The sequence below is a fragment of the Pseudonaja textilis genome, chromosome 3 (assembly GCF_049901715.1).
Source record: "Pseudonaja textilis isolate UNSWEBS1 chromosome 3, rPseTex1.2, whole genome shotgun sequence".
In the NCBI taxonomy this organism is placed as follows: Eukaryota; Metazoa; Chordata; class Lepidosauria; order Squamata; family Elapidae; genus Pseudonaja; species Pseudonaja textilis.
The window spans coordinates 55,847,172-55,867,033 of record NC_141992.1 but is presented as its reverse complement, the minus strand read 5'-3'; the positions used below and the strand labels follow the sequence as shown (position 1 = coordinate 55,867,033).

Genomic DNA, 19,862 nt, shown 5'->3' with positions numbered 1-19,862 from the left:
AGTTGTGCACCAGCCTTGTCAAAGAAAGTGCTTTCTTAAGCATTTGGGGGACGGGGGAAGAAATGCTTCATCCACAGTGTAAAGGTTCTGTCTCCAATGAGGAAATTTAATACATAATTTTACAAACATTTAAAAATAAATCCATAATCCATTCAGGCAGCTGCACATATTCTATCGTCTTATTAATGTCTCTTTAGCAGCTCTGGTTTGAGTATTGCGGCTTCAAGAAAACAATTGATAGTAATAGCGTTATCTGTGATCCTGAGCAGTGTGATGTTTACTTCTAACTACTGTCCCATACCAATTTCATTTTTTGGTTGTGGGCTTTGGAAGATTTGGAAAACAAACTTTTCACAATCTGAAGAGGCACAGACTTTCCACTAAGGTACAATTTGTTGTGGCACTCTGGTAACCAAGGCCCGTCATTTGAGTCTCTCTCTTTATCATTCTTGACCATCTGGATGTAGGCTATTATGTAACCTGTCATGAAGGCATCAAAGCCAGCCCGGTGAATACTCCCCCGTGAACAGTTAGATGGTGCTACAGTATCTGTGACAGGCAAAGAGGTGACTGCAGAATCGCTCTGTAACTGGACTTTTGGCTCTGCTCCTTCGCTTCTTATTGCCTTTTCCTGCTGGAAATCTTTGAATGGTGAAGAAATGATACTCTCACTGTCTGTGGCAATGGCAGCATTCCCATCAACATTGGCATCAACTGCACTGTTGGAAACTAGTTCTTGTTCCACATCCATTGAAGTCTCCCCATTACCAGACACACTTTCTGCATCTGCACTATCTACAATAGGAGCAATCAAGTTACTAGGGCAAGACTGTTTGGAAGGGGAACCTTTTTCCTTATCCCAAGCCAACTGTACATCATTCACAGGGCTGCTCAGTTCAACTTTTGTTGACTCTGCTAAGTTCTTCCGCCGTTTCCATTTCTGTTTTCTTGTCTTCCGCTTCGATTCTTTCTGATTCTCATCCTCATTAATTATTAGATCAATATTGTGAGATTGTGTACATTTCAACCCATCTGGGCACCAGCCATAAGCCTGCGAAGGAGAAGGAAGACTATTAGGATAGATTTTAAAAATTTCTGAGAATTTTGGAATGATTGGAAGCCAGTCAATCTTTCCTAGACAGTAGTAGTATACATAACTACTGATTCTAAACCTCACTTGGATCCCAAGGAGAGCTCTTTCCTGAATGAAGCGAAAATTCCTGTTTTGTTCTTTTTTTAAAAAAAAACCTATTTAATTAAAAGAAATTGGCTTCTTTGTAACATATTTTAATGGCCAAAAAAACATCTGAAAGGCTGATCTAACAAGATAGACTTCTTTTATCCAAAATAGCTTGTCCTTATAGTCTGCATCTAACATTTGAGGCACTAAAACTGTTATTTCCAATTTGGTTTTATAGACAATTTTTAAGATCCTAAAATGTAGATGAAAGACCCAATAATACTTAACCGAAAATGGCTGGCAGATGACAATTTTGTTAGCGATGTCAGTTTGAGCCTGGCTGACATCAGCCACAGAGCAGAACCGGTATTCAACATAGGCATCTATGCTGGCAGGATAGCTGCAGAATTCTATGCTGAGATACGGTTTGTTGGAGTCTTTCAACCTGAAGTTTTCTCGTTTGCTGAAATTCAAGAGCAGTATAATAGTAGCAATTGTATGGAGATAATCGGTATTTTTTCAGGACTTACTTTTCTTTTACATGATGATACAAAAGGTTTAGAGAATTGAGAAAAAGAGGTATGGTGGGGTGGGTGGGAAATCAATTCAAAACAAATACAGAATTGCCATCGAGATGAAAATAAACATAGAAGGGCTGTTGTACAGAAGAACAGAGTTACAGAAGAACTGCATTCTTCGTCTACCGGTAGAGTTTTACAAATGCTATTGCCAGCTAATTGTCACTAGTATTTTTCCTGATGACCCTTGCCTCCAGTTAGTCAACCAAAAGAAAAAGTTCCTATCATTCCTATTTCATTCTACCATGCTAACAAGTTTACTCCTATCTCCTCTCATGTTTTCTAGAACACACGGAGAACATAAAAAGCAGATAGGCATACAATTCGTGCCATACTTTAGTTTATTCTGAGTCAGTATAGTCACCAGAGCAGAGAGTGAAAAAAGATTTTAAAATTCATTTCAGAAGAGTAATAAAACCAGTGGTAATCATAAATGGCTCATCAGAAATAACTTACACAAAATTTTGTGTAAGTTATTTCTAATGTTTTCCCTCCCACATTTTCACAAAAGAAAAACAGTTTAAAAGAGGACAATTAAAAGTACTATATTTAAATATTTTCCCCCAATATACATATAAACAGAATGATCTATAAGCTGCTTGAAAACTGACTAATCATTATAATTATCTTCTTAACCTTCAGACTACTTGGTCATATGGTTATTGGAAGCATTTTATATGTAAATGAAAAACAGGAGAGGAGTAATGCAACTCTACCATCTGTCATGGTGTTTACAGCATTTATTTATTAAAGGATACATACCACTTCTTATAGGCATACTCTAGGTAAGAAGCTACAAAGCGTGCCTCGAATTCTGAGGCATATTTCGTGTCATAGATGCCGGCTGGAAACATCTCTGAAAGGTCAGCAGTGAAAGTGCCCAGATTGTCAGGTAAGTGGGCATAGAAGCACTGGTAGAGGAAAACTAAATCAATTAGGCCATTGTGCAGAATGATAGGTTTTCTTGCTCGAATTATTTCCAAGAAAAAAGTACGAATTGTTTGACTCTGATTTTCATTTCCCTGTGAGCAAAGAAAATGAAAAAAATGTTATTTAGGCATCCCAATACGGAAAGTCCTCTTCTGACAGTCCTTTAGATTTGGATAGACAAACGGGATGCCAGAGGTTATTTCTTCTAGACCTATTATCGAAAGAAAATATAATCTAATCTAAAGTATTGCAGAGGCCAGTGGTGGCTAACCTTTCTGGGCTCCTGTGCCAAAAATTGTGTGCATGCTTGCATGCTCATGTTCGCATGCCAGCACCCAGAAGGCAATGCGCCCCCCCATGCCCCATACGCATGTGTGCAAAATCCCCACCCCACCCCCACTGCCCCCTTACCTGCAAAACGCCTCACAGCTGATGTTCGGACGGTTTGAGGCCTTTTTTGGCCTCCCAGAGGCTTCAGGAAGGCTTCTGCAGGCTTTTTAGGCTGAAAGCTAGGCCCGTTTCATCACTTCCGGACCTAGTTTTCGGCCTGAAAAGCCTACAGAAGCCTGCAGAAGCCTTCCTGAAGCCTCTGGGAGGCCGAAAAAGGCCTCAAACCGCCCGAAAATCAGCTATGAGGTGTGCACATGAGCAGTGAGGTAAGTTTGCCTGCAGCTTGCGTGCTGTCACAAATGGCTCTGCGTGCCACCTCTGGCACGCATGCCATAGGTTTGCCATCACAGGGATAGGCAATGCTTACCATTTATTAACTAACAACTAAACCATTCATTGAACCCACAACTGCATCCTCTAAATATGGTCTTATCAGTAAGGTCTCCAATCTCACAGAAAAATGCTACTACTGGTAACTTTCCTTGCAATAGCTATTTTTTAAAAAATTAATCTACTAGGTAAGAAGTCCAAACCCATTTCCACGTTTCTTTCATTTCCATCAGATTTAGTCCTTAAATTAAGGAATCCTTGTACCTTATCATTGCCCCTATGATAGGGAATGCCCTGAGAATACTGCTTGTTGAAGTCAAAGCCATGTTGCACCAGGAATTGGACTGACTGTGGTTCAATTATGTAATCATCCATACACAGCAAGGTCAAGTTGTAGATCTGGGAAAGATATGTGTTCTCTGTCTGCAAAATAAAAGCCAATTCAATGAAACTGAGGACCATAATTATTGCATTGGGAGGATGATCTACCTCATACATACATTCATACACATTTATATGACATGCACATATTTATCAGGCACAGAGAATCTCCAGCACTGATTTCAGCTACAGTAAGCAATCTTAATTGAGAAAGCTGGACACAGAATAAGATATTTGTTAAGTTTCTATGTTTCAATCTACTATTTTTGGATAACTGTAATAAATTGAATTCTCTCTCTTTTACATGAATACAAGAATACCCCCAAAATTCAAAAGTTTTATAAACTAATGCTAGTAACACCAGGCATCATATTTAAATTTATAAGGTTTGCCTTCAATATATATTCTCCATCAGTAGGTAGGATTTTCTTGTCCTCACAGAGGGCTAGACACAAAACGAGCACCATACCTTGTCAGGAAGGTGTTTAAAACAAGCAACTCCAAGAGACAAAACAGAGCGTGTTTTAGCAGCATTGCAAACCGCTTTATATCGTTCTTCAATGCACCTGTGAGAAACATTAGGTAACTGAATAAGAAGCAAAGACAGAGAATTTAATCTGCAGAATGCATGAAAATCCCTGCAAATATCATTAGTACTGTATAGCAAAATCAGTGGAAAGTATGTATTATTCCAAGTGTTAAATTTAGGGGATAGAAAGCTGTCGTGCTTCAACCAGTGATTACAGGAGAAATATTGTATTAGAAAGAAAAGATAAATAGATGATTGAAAGAGAACGGACAAAGGATACAAGTATAATTATTTAAATTGAGATGAAATAAATATAATAGAATTAAGAGTGTGAATAGAGGAGAGAAAATATATAGAAAATACAGAATGCCAAATAAGATATGAAATAGTATATTAAGTGAGCATGAATTTGATTTATGTCTGTACAAAAAGAGGTAACCTGGGGTAAGCCGCTTTCCAAAAAGAAGTTTTATGTATTTATGTTTTGTGTTTTGTTTGTCTATATCTGAATTAATCAAATTTTAGAAGAATGTAGAAGAACATTGGAAGAGAATAATGAAATTGTAAATAAGACAGATGGATATAAAGAATATACATAATCTAAGGCAAAAGAAATATAATTGAATAGTAGAAGGAAAGGGAGAAATAAAGAGAAGTTGGGATAAGATATGAAGTTGAATAGATAAGATAAATATATATATTAAATTGGGTTTGCATGGAAATGTGATAATTTGGAATTATTCTGTCTTTAAATAAGATGTTTTATTGGTTTCTTCAGAAAAGATGCCTTATGTTATTACATTCTACGTTTAGTTTGTTTATGTATTTTTTTTAATTAATAAAATTTTTTTTAAAAAAATCATTAGTATTGTCTACATTGGGTTAGATGGACCAATAACCTGAACATTATAAAGCAGCTGCCAATACTCGGTATGATTTCTGATCTGATGACAGAATCTTGTCATTAACCTGAATACACCCCCTAACTTTAAACATGACAAAGATCCTCCCCAATGCCAAAAGTATTAGACCCATGTAGTGATGCCTATAGCTAACATAGTCTATGTTTTCAGAAGGGCCAATTGCTTAAATAATCGCATCTTAATCAAGTCATCAATTCTATCTTATAGCTATTGAATGCTTCTATCTAACAATCTGACAAAAGTATATTCAGTAAGTATTGTGAAAAAAAATATTTGTCCCAACATTAAAAAATTGATCATTCAGAATTTGGTATTACCTGGAGTCCCTGACCATACTACTTAAAAAGAAAAAGAATGGTAGCACAGTACTTACTGATTCAGCAAACTCTTCCTTGTTCCAAGCCCACTAAGTTCCTATGGATAAAGATAACACTTTCAGTCTTCAGTAAAAGATGCAACTACATAAAATAATTAGGGATACATTTTACCTTATTCTCATAAGTCTGATTGCAATTTTCCTTTTCTCTTGTTCCAAAGTTAAAACCAATAAAGAGCAATTTTACTCACTGTGTCAACAGCAATAAAGCTGGAAGTTTTGATAGCCAAAAGCATGGATGGCCAGAGCTCCTTGAAATTGTCATCCTGGACATCAATGACGGGCACCCTTAAAGAGGCCATTATAATACAGCTGTTGGGAACAAAAAACATATGATCCGTTATTTTAATAATCCAGGTATTAACTTTGTTTTGGGGAAGCCATGGTGAAAAAGTAAAATAAGCAAAAGGTTGCCAACTAGTCAACTTAAAGAACTGATACATTTTCTGTACCTACACTCTCTCTTCCATCAAAGCTCAAAAAAGTAAAGTTAAGATGTCTGAGTTGCAAAAATCCACACAACCTGCAAAGATGGCAGAAATACAGGAAATTTTCTTTGCTGCCATCTACCGGTCGTCCGGATTTGTGCAGGATTGACATGTTAGCTCTAACAAAAAGTCATATTGCAATGGCCAATGTCTAAGCGGCAGCAGTCTGCGTTCGGCAGAGCTCTCTTCTCTGCGTTCCTGGGTATTAAATTGCCTGGGGAAAACCATATAGGAGAGAAAAATAAAAATAAACAAAATCCCGGAACTCACATTCAACTGTATCAATCCCTGGAAGTTTCAGATTTTCTATTACCCTTAAAGGCTTGGTAGAATTCGTCCGCCGTTGATACCATTTAAACTTCCGGCGCGTTGTGAATTCAGGGGTCCTTCCCCTGCTGATGGCGCATATATGTAGCTGTTTATTTAAATGCCTTTCGTTGGATGCTAGCGCAGTTATTTAAAATCATCTAAACAGGAGTCCCATTCAAATTATGCTTTAAAAGTTTTTCGCACGCGATGGGGAAATATGTTTAGCAACTGTGGTGCTTTCTGCACATTTTTTTTAAATTAAAACCTAACTTCCGAGGCCATCAGAAATTTTCATTTTGCGACACATTAGGGTAAACGCTACTTTGCAAACAGCCAACTTTGCAAGCGGATTCCCCACCCACAAGCCGAGAATAAATGCAAGTATGTATTTTAAAACTATTTTTAAAAATATTATATTCGGACTTGCCAAGGGACTTGGCATTCGGACTTTTCGATTAAGTCTTTTACAAAAACTGCCGAGTGGGAGGAAAGATTTTCCACTGCAGTCTTATCAACAACTCGGTGGTTTTTTAAAAAAAAAAATCAGCTGTATAAGCATAAAATATGTGAATTACAAAATAATATCAAGCCACTCAGTCACACTATATATAAACTGGCATGCTGACATTTGATTGTTTTTCATCAAATGAACAGCACTAGGTTAACAAGGATTAATTCTTTTCCTAACAGGCTTTAGCTACTAAGATCTTAGCTTTTCAATCAGTCACTGGGGAAAAAAAGAAAAGTGACTTCCACGTAAATAAAACCTGGTGGTATGATTTATAAAAATGATATGGAAAAAGAGTTAGCCTCTGCTCCTCCCCAAATGCTTCCGCCGAGTTAAAATTCCGCGCCTCCAAATCGCAAAACCTGCGGAAACAACACAAACTAAAGTCTCGGGTCTACTTGCTGCTTGAAATATTAATTGCAGGGCAGCTTGCAAAGAACCTCGTCCCTTCTCTCCATTAGAAGCACACCTCTTTGTATACGGAGGAAGAATTACGTGAGAAAGTGCATAGCCTCCAGTTGTAGGAAAGAAACACGTGAGTACGGTAAAAATCCTCTTAAATTGTCCTTTACTTTCACTTCTGCCCAAAGAGGGACCTTTATCGATAAAGGGAAAAGTACCGTAACCATTGGAGAGACTGGGCTTTTGTGCTTCCTACAGTAGCACTGTGGTTGGTGGGCGTTGTACATCCCTTTCCTTTTCAATCTGCTGTTTTGTGTAGTTCGTGTTTTGTTTTGTTTGTGTGCATGGTCAGCCGGTAGTGTTTCCGCGACGGCTCTGTGGCTACAAAGAGTCGTACAGATAAGAGGGAAGGGGGAAAAAGAGAAACGTTGTATGCCTCCTTTGAAAGGACGTCTGTTTTATAATAATTGTCCCATTTTTGAGGGTGTAAGAACAAAACAATCCTCCTACACGGATGTTGTTGGCACGTGGTTAGAGGAGTCAACGGCTTTGTTAGGCATGGAAAGCTAGAATAGTCTGCGTTAATTCAGATTATTGAAGGGGAATAGCACTCTTCAAAAAGTGAGATTTGGTTGCCACAGGGCCATATATAATGCTATATATAATATTTATTTGCACTGTGAAGTCCTTGTATGTGCTTTAGAATGTTCACCTCTCTTATGTGAGTAGGGGAGTCCGTTTCAAGAATAAAAAAAGACTGGTTTGTAGCGCCTGATTTCTCCTTACAGCATATTTTTTCAGATTGCCCAGTTTGTAATTTGGATTATCTGGTTTGTATGCTAAATTTGGTGCAATTCAGAGTATTTATACAGATAATTGCACAAATTGTTACATTTAGATTTGGAAGGAGTTTGATCTAATCTAATAATAATATACTTTATGCTCTTCCCTAGCTTGGCAATGAGTAAACGCCAAATGTCAAAGTGCAGCAATCTGGGAAAATCCAAAAATCATCAAAGAAATGTGAAAAAAGGACTTGTACTTTACAAAGGTAATGGAGCTACACAAGGATTTTGCTCAAGAAACAGACAATAACAAATGTAGTACTGTATTTTTCCCAAGTCTCTTCTTTTTTGTAATGTGGCGACCAAAAATGGATGCAGGGGTAGTATTAAAACCACCTCTGGAATATTGCATCCAGTTTTGGTCACCACACTACAAAAAGGGTGTTTAGACTTTGGGGGAAAAACATGCAAAGAAGAGCAACTAAGATGGTTAAATGCCTGGAGACAAAAACATGAAGAATGGTTGGAAGACTTGGTTATGGCAAGTCTGGAGAAAAGAAGGTCTAGGGGTGACATGATAGCAGTATTCCAGTATTTGAGGGGCTGCCACGAAGGAGAATGGGTCTGCTTATTTCCCAAAGTACCAAGAAGGCAAGACAAGAAACAATGGAGGGAAACTAATCAAGGAGATAAGCAACATGGAATTAAGGAGAAATCTAACAATAAGGACAATTAATTAGTGGAACAACTTGCCTTCAGAAACTGTGGGTGCTTCATCACTGGAGGTTTTAAAGAAAAGACTGGACAGCCCTATTCGAAATGGTATAGAGCCGTGATGGCGAAGCTTTTCCACGTTGCGTGCCAAAACTGCGCGCTCGCATGCCTGCACCCATGATGCAATGAGTGTACAACCCCTGTGTCTCCCACGTGCCTCTGCCCATGCAACCCCCTGCATGTCGCATGCCTCTGCGCATATATGCGCATCTCCTACACATGCATCTCTCCCCACACATGCATGGCAGATACCCAACAATCAGCTGGCTGGCGGGGGGTGCGTGCATGCGAAGTGGAGCTCTTTTGGGCGACCTCTCGTGCCAGCAGAAGTGGCTCTGCGTGCCACTTCTGGCACACGTGCCATAGGTTCACCCTCACGGATATAGAGTCTCCTGCTTTAGCAGTGGGCTGGACTAGAAGACCTCCAAGGTCCCTTCCAGCTCTATTCTATTGATTGTATTGAATAAAATTAAATATAATTTAAAGTGTTATTATCTTCTTGAGGTGATCACTCCTAACTTAATCTTTTATTTGCTTACACATTTGGAGACTAAAATTGCAAAAAAGTTCAATTCCAGATTGATTGCCCCCTCAATGTAGCCCTAAGAAATGCTAACTTTAAAATGTTAATTTCTCTTTACCACAGAGGTGCCACGTTCCCAGCCTTTATTTCACACATTCAGTGATGCAGTTGAAATCCGAGACTTTCAGAAGAGACTGCTATCTTGGTACAGTAAATGTAAACGAGATCTGCCGTGGAGGAAACTGGTATGGAAAAATAAGGAGTGGTTCAGAAATATTCTTAAAATAAGCAGATAATTGTATTGGGTTTTCATTCTTGCTGTTCCGTTCTTCTATGGCAGGCTGCAACTGAAACTGATGATGACAGACGAGCATATGCTGGTGAGAGCAATAATTCATCTCTTTCAGGAGGTCTCAAACTATATTAAATGTCAAAAATGTGGTTAATTCTAATCAACAAAATTTTGATTTGATTGGTGTTTGACTTGGGTAACATGTATCTGATTTTATATTATTTTTTATTAATATAGTTGTTAAGAGGCATATCTCTTTTATCATGCTTCCTTGATCTAGGTATCTTTAATCAGCACTCTCTGATGCTGTTTTCCTTTTGTGCTTGCAGTGTGGGTATCGGAGATCATGCTCCAGCAAACCCAAGTGGCTTCAGTAATTAATTACTACAATCGTTGGATGCAGGTGATGCTGAGCTCCTTTCTTTGTGACAAATTCACATTTATATTATCCAGCGTTCTGGGTTCTGAATGATTTGTGCCTTTGTTCTGCTTTGCAGAGCCAGTAAATAAACACCTGTTTTTCTTTGTGATGTAGAAATGGCCAACCTTGCAGGATTTAGCTGAAGCTTCATTGGAGGTAAAAAGATTTTAAATATATCTATATGAATATGCGTGCATTTATTAACTGTAAAGGGAAAAGGAAGTTTATGCGTATGACCTTATCCTTCTTGGGTTAATTTGGTTTTTTTTTCCTCATTTCTGTTTGAGACTAGGAAGTGAATGAACTATGGGCAGGTCTTGGCTACTATTCTCGAGGAAAACGGCTCCAGGAAGGTGCACATAAGGTACTTTAGAGTTTAGACAACATGAATGAGTTACTGGGTGAATGAGTTGTGGTACTTAATTTTGGCAAGAAGATAGTTGTATTTATTTGGTTTATAATCACTTCACAAATTGAGACTGGGCAGTTCATATAGGATTAAATCCAAAAACAAGCCATCAACAAATAAAAAAATCCCAATCCTTGATTCCTCTAGAGTTGGGTGGCTAATAAATTTAAATAAGAACATCCAAGGCTAAACAGTCATTTTCACATTCCAATCATTATAAATGGGCTCATCCAACACATTGCACTAAGTCAGGTCTTCAAGATCCTACATAACTTCAACATGGTTGGGAACATCTTAAAAAACTATTAGCCTTCAACAGCATGTCTGAATCTCTTAAGAGATGTGGTTTTTTAATCAAAACATATTTGTGTTGAAAATACTATGGCTACAACACAACCTACTTGTTGAGAGTATAGTAGACATTCATTTCTTTCCCTTTGCTTTGATTGCTTTATCCACTGGTCTTTTACAGGTGGTGTCACAACTGGAAGGTCATATGCCAAGGACAGCAGAAGAACTGCAGAAGCAGTTGCCAGGAGTAGGAAAGTACACTGCAGGAGCAATTGCATCCATTGCATTTGGCCAGGTAGCATTTGCCATCATTCTGGGTGTTTAACCTCACTTTAGGGTGCATATGGAAGATAGCATTGGGCATCTATGTCTTTGTTTTGCAAAAATGATTATTCCCAGCTCTCCAAATATCTTCTATCTAATTGCCTTTTTGCAGCTTTAGGCTTCATCTATTTTGATAGAAGTGTGGTTTGTATTTGTTTTCTAATTTTAATCCTGTACAGCAGCCTTGTAAGGAAGCTCAGTACTATTATCATCCCTCATTTTGTAAATATAGGCCCCAAAGCTGAATGCATTTGGTTTATTTAGGACTATCAAGTAATTTCTGGAGAGTAGGAAGATTATGAGGACCCAGATTGTTGGGGGCAATATGCTGACTCTGGAAACCACTTAGAGAGGGCTGTAAAGCACTATAAAGTGGTATATAAGTCTAAGTGCTATTGCTATTATAACTTTTTAAACAATTTAGTCAATTCAGTCTCTTCAAATCCATGAAGTTGATTCAAACAGATTGTAGGTGCCTTTATATATCCAAGGTCTCATTTTCTCTCTCATTTGTTCCTGGACGCACGTTTTCTCAAGCATATGAACTGATAGGTTTTTGTTCAAAATAAAACAGGTGACAGGAGTGGTAGATGGAAATGTGACTCGAGTTTTGTGTCGTACAAGAGCCATTGGCACTGACCCTGCCAATTCAGCTGCTGCAGACACACTCTGGTAAGGAAATACTTTACTTTCATTCCTACAAGGCACTAAAGATCTGTAAAGCAATAATTCATACAAATAGAGAATAAAGTCCTTTGCATGTAAGAAGTCCCTTTGAAGTCAAGAGGACTTAAAGGTCTCTGTCCAGTGTAGCTCACTGGATTGTTGCTGGATGAAATGAAGAGAAATCCCAGTTACAACTGCCTTGAGTTCCTGCAGAGGAAGCAAGTTATAAATCACACAAGAATCATTTAGGATTGGATTAAACAATGTGCTGAGGAATGAACAGTATCTATAAAAAATGACGATAGCATACCTACAAATAGTGGAAGGGGAAGGGAGCTAAATTTCCAGGCTACATAATTTTCATGTTTTTAAAATTTTCCCACAACTATGAGATCTCAAAATCCTTATTGAAATAATGTAATGAAAGATTCTTAAAATGATGTGTTTGTACCATCAGATTCTATAGAGGAAGAGTAATTTCTTATTCATTTGTAGATAACTTTTTAAACTTGGCTCAGTGCAAATATTTGTTGGGCAGATTTTCCTGTGGCTTACAGTGAGATAAATAATGAATTGTTTCTAAACAAAATAGGCTTTTTTCTATTCTTTATTTAACAGAGGTGCTAATTTGCACATCCTTCCCCATAGCCATTGCATCTGAAGTAGGAAGCATAATACATCAAGATTTTTTAGTCACAAGATATACATGTGAGGGTCATAACTATATCTAATATTTTGTCCAAGTATTAGGACATTAATATCTTAGCAATAAGTTTTGTCTTCATGTCATGTTAACATGTTAGATTTTTATAGAATGGAATAAAAAGATAAACAAGATACTTGCTGAGCAACTAGTATTCGTACAGGTAGCCCCAAATTTAAAACTGCAGTTAGGACCTGAACTTCTGCTGCTAAGACGTACAGTTGTTAAAGGAATCATGCCCAAATTTGTCATTATCATTAAGCAAATCAGACAGTCGTTAAATGAATCCGGTTTCCCCCTTGACTTTACTTGTTGAAAGCTGGCTGGAAAGATCACAAATGGCAGTCAGGTGATCACAAGATGGTGCAACTGTTGTAAATACAAACTAGTTACCAAGCACCCAAATCGTAATTGTGACTCTGGGGATGCTGCGAAGGTCTTATGTACAACCAGTTGTAAGTCACTTTTTTCAGTGCTGTTGTAAACTTCAAACGGTTGTTAAATGAATGATCGTAAGGTAAGGACAGCCTATATCAGGTTTTTCTTACAATCCATCCTGGAGTTAGTAAAATAAAAAATGTGAAGTGATACAAGTTCATACTAATTAATAATTTAGGTCCAAAGTACTCCAAAATGGTAAACTAACATCAGACACCAGAGGAAGGATTTATAGAGGTTTTACAGATGATGGGTAATGTTAATACAGGTTGTCCTCGACTTACAACCACAATTGAGCCCAAAATTTGTTGTTTAGTGAAACAGTTGTTAAGTGAATTTTGCCCCATTTTACGACTTTTCTTACCACCATTGTTAAGTGAATCACAACAGTTGTTAAGCTGGAACACAGTTGTTAAATGAATATGGCTTCCTCCTTGACTTTGCTTGTCAACAGGTCACAAAAAGTGATCACATGACCTTTGAGTCAGTTGCCAAGTGTCTGAATTTTGATCACATGACCTTAGGGATGCTGCATTGGTTGTAAGTGTGAAAAATGGCCATGTTACTTTTGCAGTGCTGTTGTAACTTTGAGTGGTCACTAAATGAAGTGTTGTAAGTTGGGAGCTACCTGTACCTGCAAAGATTTAGCAATTACAATAGTGAATAACAAAAAGGAATGTCACTTCCTAGAAAGCAGGTTACAATGTAATATTTGAGCTGCATCATGCATGCTATAAATGATGGCATACATCCTGGAGAAAGAAGATATGGTAGTGCTTTTTGATTTGGGAAAGTTGTGGAGAAATCTTGGTTGTAATGGAAAAAGTCAGGGTTTTGATATACTTAAAATTCTGTGTACATAACATACATTATATAACAGTATATAATACTCTTAGGTTGAAGAGAAAACTAAACATAACTTTTAATATGGTACTTGTTTCTCCACATTTATTTAGTTTCTAGTTCATGAAAAAAACATTAATTGTATCTCAGCTATTCCATAGAGTGCAGGATTGTCTCATCTGATGCCAAATTGTATGCAATGCAATTTGGGGAATAGCAGGACAGTCTTTTGCACAAGTGAATCATCCATTTCTCCAACTTGAATTCCTCCCCTACGGTATAGCATTAATTAATAACAATGCTATTGTTCTTAGGGCTTTAGCTCACACTCTGGTTGACCAGACCCATCCAGGTGATTTTAATCAAGCAATGATGGAATTGGGTGCAACTGTGTGTACTCCCAAGACCCCATTATGCATGGAATGTCCAGTGAAACAGCATTGCAGAGCTCTCCATCAAGTAAGGACACCCTGTTTGTTTGAATGCTCCACTCAGATCTGCAAGAATGATATGAAGGAGGCTTTGCTCTTTGTGAGGTGGGGTGCATTGACTTTGTATCTTAAACTAAAACACCATGTCCATATTCATGTCTGGAGTATTCCAGGAAGACAGTAGATAGGATCATGTATGAATCTTGAGACTGAGAGGCGCTACGGCCTCCCTCTGTAGACTGGAAATTTGGGGAGTTGTAGTCTTAATATACTTGAATAGCATCGTGTTGCTTTAGTATGATTTAAGGTTGTAGCCTTATGCATATGTATTCAGAAATAAGTCACTCTTCAAGATCTTAGATTTACTTTTGAGTGTGTTTGGATAGACTTGCACTGTTACCCTAAAACGTGGCCCTACTAGTAAGGCTTTGTTATATTTGTATTTACCAGGATGTAAATAATTGTTCACAATCTCTTCCATATAGCAATTCTACTACAACTCTTTTTTTTAAAGTGTTGACTGCCTTCCCCAGTCTGGGCATACTCTAGTTGCTTGGAATTCAACTCCCAGAATTCTTACTAATGGCCATCATCATTTTAGCCATTGTCTATCCACTGCAGGATGAAGGCCTCTTCCACATATTTCCAACCAAAACACTCCCAAGCTTTTTTTTTTTTGCCACCTAGGCCCACAATACTTGGCTGATGTTGTAGATCCATCTTGTTCTAGGTCTCTCTTGTGGATGCTTTTTATCAAGTGGGATCCACCTGCCCTCAGTTCTTCTTGCTAAGTGGCCAGCCCATTTCCATTTTAATTCTTTTACTCTCTTGATGATATTGTATACTTTAGTTTGTTCACTTACCCATGTGCAGGTTTTTCTGTCTTGCCTTGTAATGCCAACCATGTATCTTTCCATGGAGCTTTGTGCCACTTTTAGCTTTTCTATCACTTGTGAAGTTAGTGTCCATGCTTCACCTGAGAAGTTCTAAAAATTGAAGTTTCACCTTTGGAAAGTGAATGGTTTTTATTTATATATTTTTTAAAAATTGTACAAGAAAGGCTGCTGCATAACAAAACTTTGCAGTCCAATTTTTTTACTTGGAATTATGATTAATTGAACCCTAAAATAGGCAGGTCTCTGTGTTCTTCCAGATATGTCTCTCACTGTTGTCACCTGCACCCTCTTTCTACACTTTAACCAGTACAAAAACCCTTTATCCTTTGCAGGTGGAAAAGGATCGATTAAATTCCACCAAGAGACTGTTAGGAAAAACTGCTTCTAAAAGCCTCCCTGTGTTAGATATGGAGGAATGCGGTAAGTGCGAATGAAGAATTTCTGTTACCAGGATGATTGTTTATACTGAGAATGAAAATTAAGGTTTCATAAATGCAAGGAAGACTCTCAGAATTTCATTCCCAACTAACCTCTCTTCACAGACATTGCTTCATTGTCCTGATGATGCATAAGGAGGGGCAATTGTGATCATGCTTTCAAATCAGCTAGTTTTAGTCCCTCAAGAGAAATTGTATTTTTGTCTTCATATTACTTTCATTATTAAGGTTTTAACAATGTCCTTATGGGGAAAAGTGGATTGAATGTGTGGTGTGCTTCCAAACAGCCTACAGGCTTGGAAAGTTTGCATCTTTAAACTGAGGTTGTGTTTGCTGCAGGGGACATTCAACTTTCATTTTTGAATGTAATCATGGGATATGGAGGTCATGGCAGTAGGATAAAAATAACATCCTTGTGTTATTGTGTTACTTTATACTTACTAATATTACTATTTTAAATGTATTCTGTTCTATTATGTTTATTAGGCTTTCAAGGCTTTCTTGGGAAGGAAGGGTGGGAGGTTGGTTGAACTTTGTCACCATGGGATGGGCAGAGTCAAAGGAATTGTGGTTCTTCTTGGCAAGACAAACCTTCCTGTCCTCGATGTCCATAAAAATAGATTATAATGGAGCACTACTCCTGCCATCAGCAGGAGTTTCAGAGTTTGGCTGATCGCCTGCTGCTTCCTTCTCATTATCAGCTGCTGTCTCAGGGAGCTGTTCCCTCTGCCTGCCCCCTTCAGTACCATGGGAGCCCAGCCTTGGTGTCACTAATTTCCCAAGAAAGACTACCAAGAAGCAGCCCAGAACAGAACACACAGCCACATGCGTGCTGCAGAGGAGATGCAGTGATGGGAATCCAGAGTACTTTCTTGTGAGGAGAGCCAGCTCAGGTAACCAGCTGAAGAAGAAATTAAGGAAGGCTAAGCATTGTCAACTAATGTTTACATCTCCAGCTCTAGTTCTGTAGCAGTTATAGAAATTTGGATCTTAATTTTTAAGTATTTTTTTGTCTAATTATTTTAAAAAGAAGAAATTACCAGGAAGGATTGTTTCTCTGAAAATTTTTAGGGGCTCTTCTTAGGATAAAGAAGCCAATTTTACTTTGGTAACTTAGAATAAGAAACTACAAATATGTGAGCATCTATAGGTCTGAACCAAGACCCAGTTTGGTTGTGTGTCCATTCCAGATACTATCCAGTGATGTGGGCCCAACATCTGGGCCCAACATCTTTTGATTAATGTCATGTTTTTCCACTCTTATTGAAAACACATTTGAATAATAAAGTTTATTGAATTCCTTTATCTATGTGAGGGAAAGACTGCTTTTAACAGAGAATACTCATTCCTTACATAGTTACTATAGAAATAATGTTTTAGTTGAAAGCGTGCAGCATTTCAGTAGCTTTTTTTTAAAAGCAGAGTTTAAATTCACACATGTAACCATTGTGTTATATTAAATTGCACTGATTAGACATTTTCTTGTAGGTCTGCTAGCTGGACTGTGGGAGTTTCCTAGCATCCTCCTTGAACAAGGGCAGGAAAAGCAACAGAAAGTGATTCTGACAGATCACCTCCTCGCCTCACTTGGCAATGACTTGGCAGTGAGGCAACTACAGTATGTTGGAGAGGTAAATTGGATCCCAGATAGGAATTGGCAATGCTTTTATAATCAGCCATTGTTAGCCAGTCTTCCAACAAGTTTGTCCTATGTTTTTGCTCTGTTTTGGATCTTCAGCCCAGTTCACTTTGGGGCAGCATTAGAAGTTCTTTTGCTATTTACAGTTATAGTAAAGTTTTAGAGTAGAGTAGATGCATGGAACCAAGATGAGTGTACTACATTTGGGAAATGATTGTTGGATATTAAAATTAGCGAAGGTTGCAACCAGATAGCTACATAGAAATGAAATTGGTTCCCCCAGAAATGTGAGCAGCAGAATTAATCAGTTTATTGTCTTACTAAGACTTTTAAAACTTGCAAGGTTACAAAAATATTGATCTTAATATAAATTTTAGCCTTATCCAAATCGTTATAAAGTATGGTTCCATGCAGCAAAATATTTTTTTTCATATCTTTGCTCCTAAATCCAGATATGTCCCTGCAGCTCCTTGTCTCAAAGCAGGGAAGACTAAAGATTACAAAAGAGAACTCCAAGGATTCCTCGCCTTAGGGCATTTAGTTTCTATCTGTACCATTCAGTGTCTTCCTTCTGCCCATCATAATATTGAGTTACAGGATCCATCCACATATCCACATATCACTGCTTCCCCAGGTTCTCCATATCTTCTCCCATATCCGCCAAACATACCTGATCTATTTTTTGAATGTGGACAAAGATGAGGAAAATTGGAATAAGAATGTGGAACTGCCAGCATCCCGATGGGTGACTAAAGCAGAATTTCAGATATCAGCCATCTCCACAGCTATGAAAAAGGTACGGAAAATCTGAAGTTTAAACACTTTCATAGTGGGCTTTTTTACATTTCTCTAAAAAGTTGTATGTGAGGAATCAATATGTAGATAAATGTGTTATATTTGTATTTTGCCTTTCCGGTAGGAATACATAACAATTTACATAGCAGTCCATTTTCTTCTATCCCAGCTTCCTCCTGATTAGCCTGGAGACATCCAGTGGGATTTGTGACAAGAGGGTAGACTTAAAAATTGCAGTTGTTTCATTTCATATGAATACCATTTGCTTCATTGTTCAGACAATGTGCATCCAAAGAATGTTAATAGAAGACTTCAGTGCAGACAAGCCATCCTGTCTCCCCACCTCTCTGTGGAATTAGAACCAACTCTATGCAGACACTCAGCCTGTCAGTGTAACAACTTGGGGCCTCATAGATGTCTCTTAAGTTCTGCAGTAGAATTGATAAGTTCGTGTGTAGCTATGTCAAAATTTCTCATCATTGATACATTTGCAAACTTTTACCGACTGATTTCTGAATATATTCATGCACAATATATGAGCATCTACAAAATGGAACCAGATGTACTGGTTTCCTGAGAACAGAACTTGCTCTTAGTCCCATATCCTTTTCAGGCTTAGTATATATAGGCTGAACATTGCCACATACTTTCCACATTAAAAATGCCCCTAGAATTACTTGAGTATATAGTTTCTGTGTTCTTTTTCAGGTCTTCAACGTTTATGAAAAATGGAGCTGTAGAATGAACAATGCCCAGGTGAGTTTAATCTTTTGATAGAACCAAGCAGCTTTTGCTCATGCCTTGTTTTGCTTCCTATTACTAGTCTCTTGCTTCTTTTTAAAGTAAGTCCCCAAATTCGTCAGTGATTAACTTGTGATTGACCAAGGTACTAATCACAGTAGTGCTTAAAGCAGGAATCCCCGACCCCTGGCCTGGGCCCATTTGGAACCCAGCAGCTGACACTTGCAGCCCCACTTGTGTTCACGGCAGGCACCGGCACTCGCAGCCCCACACATGCTCGTGGCTCACACAAATGAAGCCGTGCACGTATATACACATGCCTTCCCCTCACACAAAACCATCCCCCTTTCTCCCCCACCCACCCCAGCCGCCAACCCAGAAAGGTTGGGGAACGCTGGCTTTCAGTAGCAAGTGGGAAAGAATGAAATAGGTGACTGTTTGCAGGGTCTTCTCTGTTAAATCTTTACCTGTGTATCATTGTACAGATTGTGAAGAAGAAGAAGAAGAAACAAGACTCTCTCAGGACCAGCCAATTAAAGCCTGAAGAACAGAGTGGTTCTTCCAAGAAGCTGCTTTCTTTGCATTCATTTTTTAGAACTGGTCTCAATAGCTGACTCTTCAGGAGCAGAATAGAAAAAAAAACATGAAGATTTGTTTTTCTTTACACTTCCGATATTCTTGTAAAGTATTTTGAAATCTTGCAATCATCTTTTGAAGGTCCTCTAGCCATGAAGTGAGATGTGTCTGCCCATTATGGGTTGAGTGAAATACTGAAGCATAATGCTTCAATGCGAAAAAGATCCTGTTGTAATTTGATTACCTACTCATTTGCTAAATGTCTTATTAAATAAGCACTGCTTTTAACATTGCATGCCCAACCACAGTTTCAGTTGCAACTATAGTTGTGCCAAAGAAAGATACCAACAGCAGTTGTTTTGTGATATGGCACATTGAAAGAAGCGTGGCAAAAGCAGGATAAGGGTGTTCTTTAGAGCCAGTTTCTTTTGGGAACAGATAACTGAATAATCATTGTTTGCCTACATGCTACTATTGTACTGCATTCCATTTTCCTATATGATCAGCTATTTTAATGCTTGAAATGTCTTGTTTTATAACTGTGGTTTCACTAA

General features: G+C 38.1%; 2 protein-coding genes across 10 annotated transcripts in view; one reads left to right on the top strand and one right to left on the bottom strand.

Moving 5' to 3' along the window:
- Positions 1-82: 82 nt before the first annotated feature.
- TOE1 (target of EGR1, exonuclease) overlaps positions 83-19,862 on the bottom strand; it is a 37,991-nt gene continuing 18,211 nt past the window's right edge. The window contains exons 1-8 of one of the 4 annotated variants that reach the window (XM_087929812.1): positions 7,392-7,465; positions 5,809-5,929; positions 5,615-5,655; positions 4,259-4,355; positions 3,673-3,831; positions 2,521-2,780; positions 1,469-1,643; positions 83-1,051 (exon numbers count right to left, since the gene is read on the bottom strand). In XM_087929812.1, the coding sequence (XP_087785938.1) occupies positions 284-1,051; positions 1,469-1,643; positions 2,521-2,780; positions 3,673-3,831; positions 4,259-4,355; positions 5,615-5,655; positions 5,809-5,919 (1,611 nt within the window). In that variant the 5' untranslated portion in view covers positions 5,920-5,929; positions 7,392-7,465 and the 3' untranslated portion in view covers positions 83-283. Of the gene's footprint in view, positions 1,052-1,468; positions 1,644-2,520; positions 2,781-3,672; positions 3,832-4,258; positions 4,356-5,614; positions 5,656-5,808; positions 6,128-6,375; positions 6,557-7,391; positions 7,466-19,862 lie in introns of those variants that run through there. The other 3 variants (XM_026707011.2, XM_087929813.1, XM_026707009.2) reach the window with 3 other exon arrangements.
- Positions 6,557-19,349, top strand: MUTYH (mutY DNA glycosylase). Of its 6 annotated transcripts, none has more exons than XM_026707014.2 (16): positions 6,557-6,795; positions 8,278-8,375; positions 9,530-9,651; positions 9,747-9,786; positions 10,028-10,101; positions 10,234-10,275; positions 10,412-10,483; positions 11,001-11,114; positions 11,718-11,815; positions 14,108-14,252; positions 15,453-15,540; positions 16,259-16,450; positions 17,046-17,188; positions 17,831-17,992; positions 18,700-18,747; positions 19,218-19,349. In XM_026707014.2, the coding sequence occupies exons 2-16, from the start codon at positions 8,285-8,287 to the stop codon at positions 19,344-19,346; spliced, it is 1,560 nt and encodes a 519-aa protein (XP_026562799.2). In that variant the 5' UTR covers positions 6,557-6,795; positions 8,278-8,284; the 3' UTR covers positions 19,347-19,349. The 6 variants fall into 6 exon arrangements, with proteins under 6 accessions (XP_026562799.2, XP_026562798.2, XP_087785940.1 ...); XM_026707013.2 differs by lacking the exon at positions 6,557-6,795 and adding an exon at positions 7,320-7,457; XM_087929814.1 differs by lacking the exon at positions 6,557-6,795 and adding an exon at positions 7,384-7,466.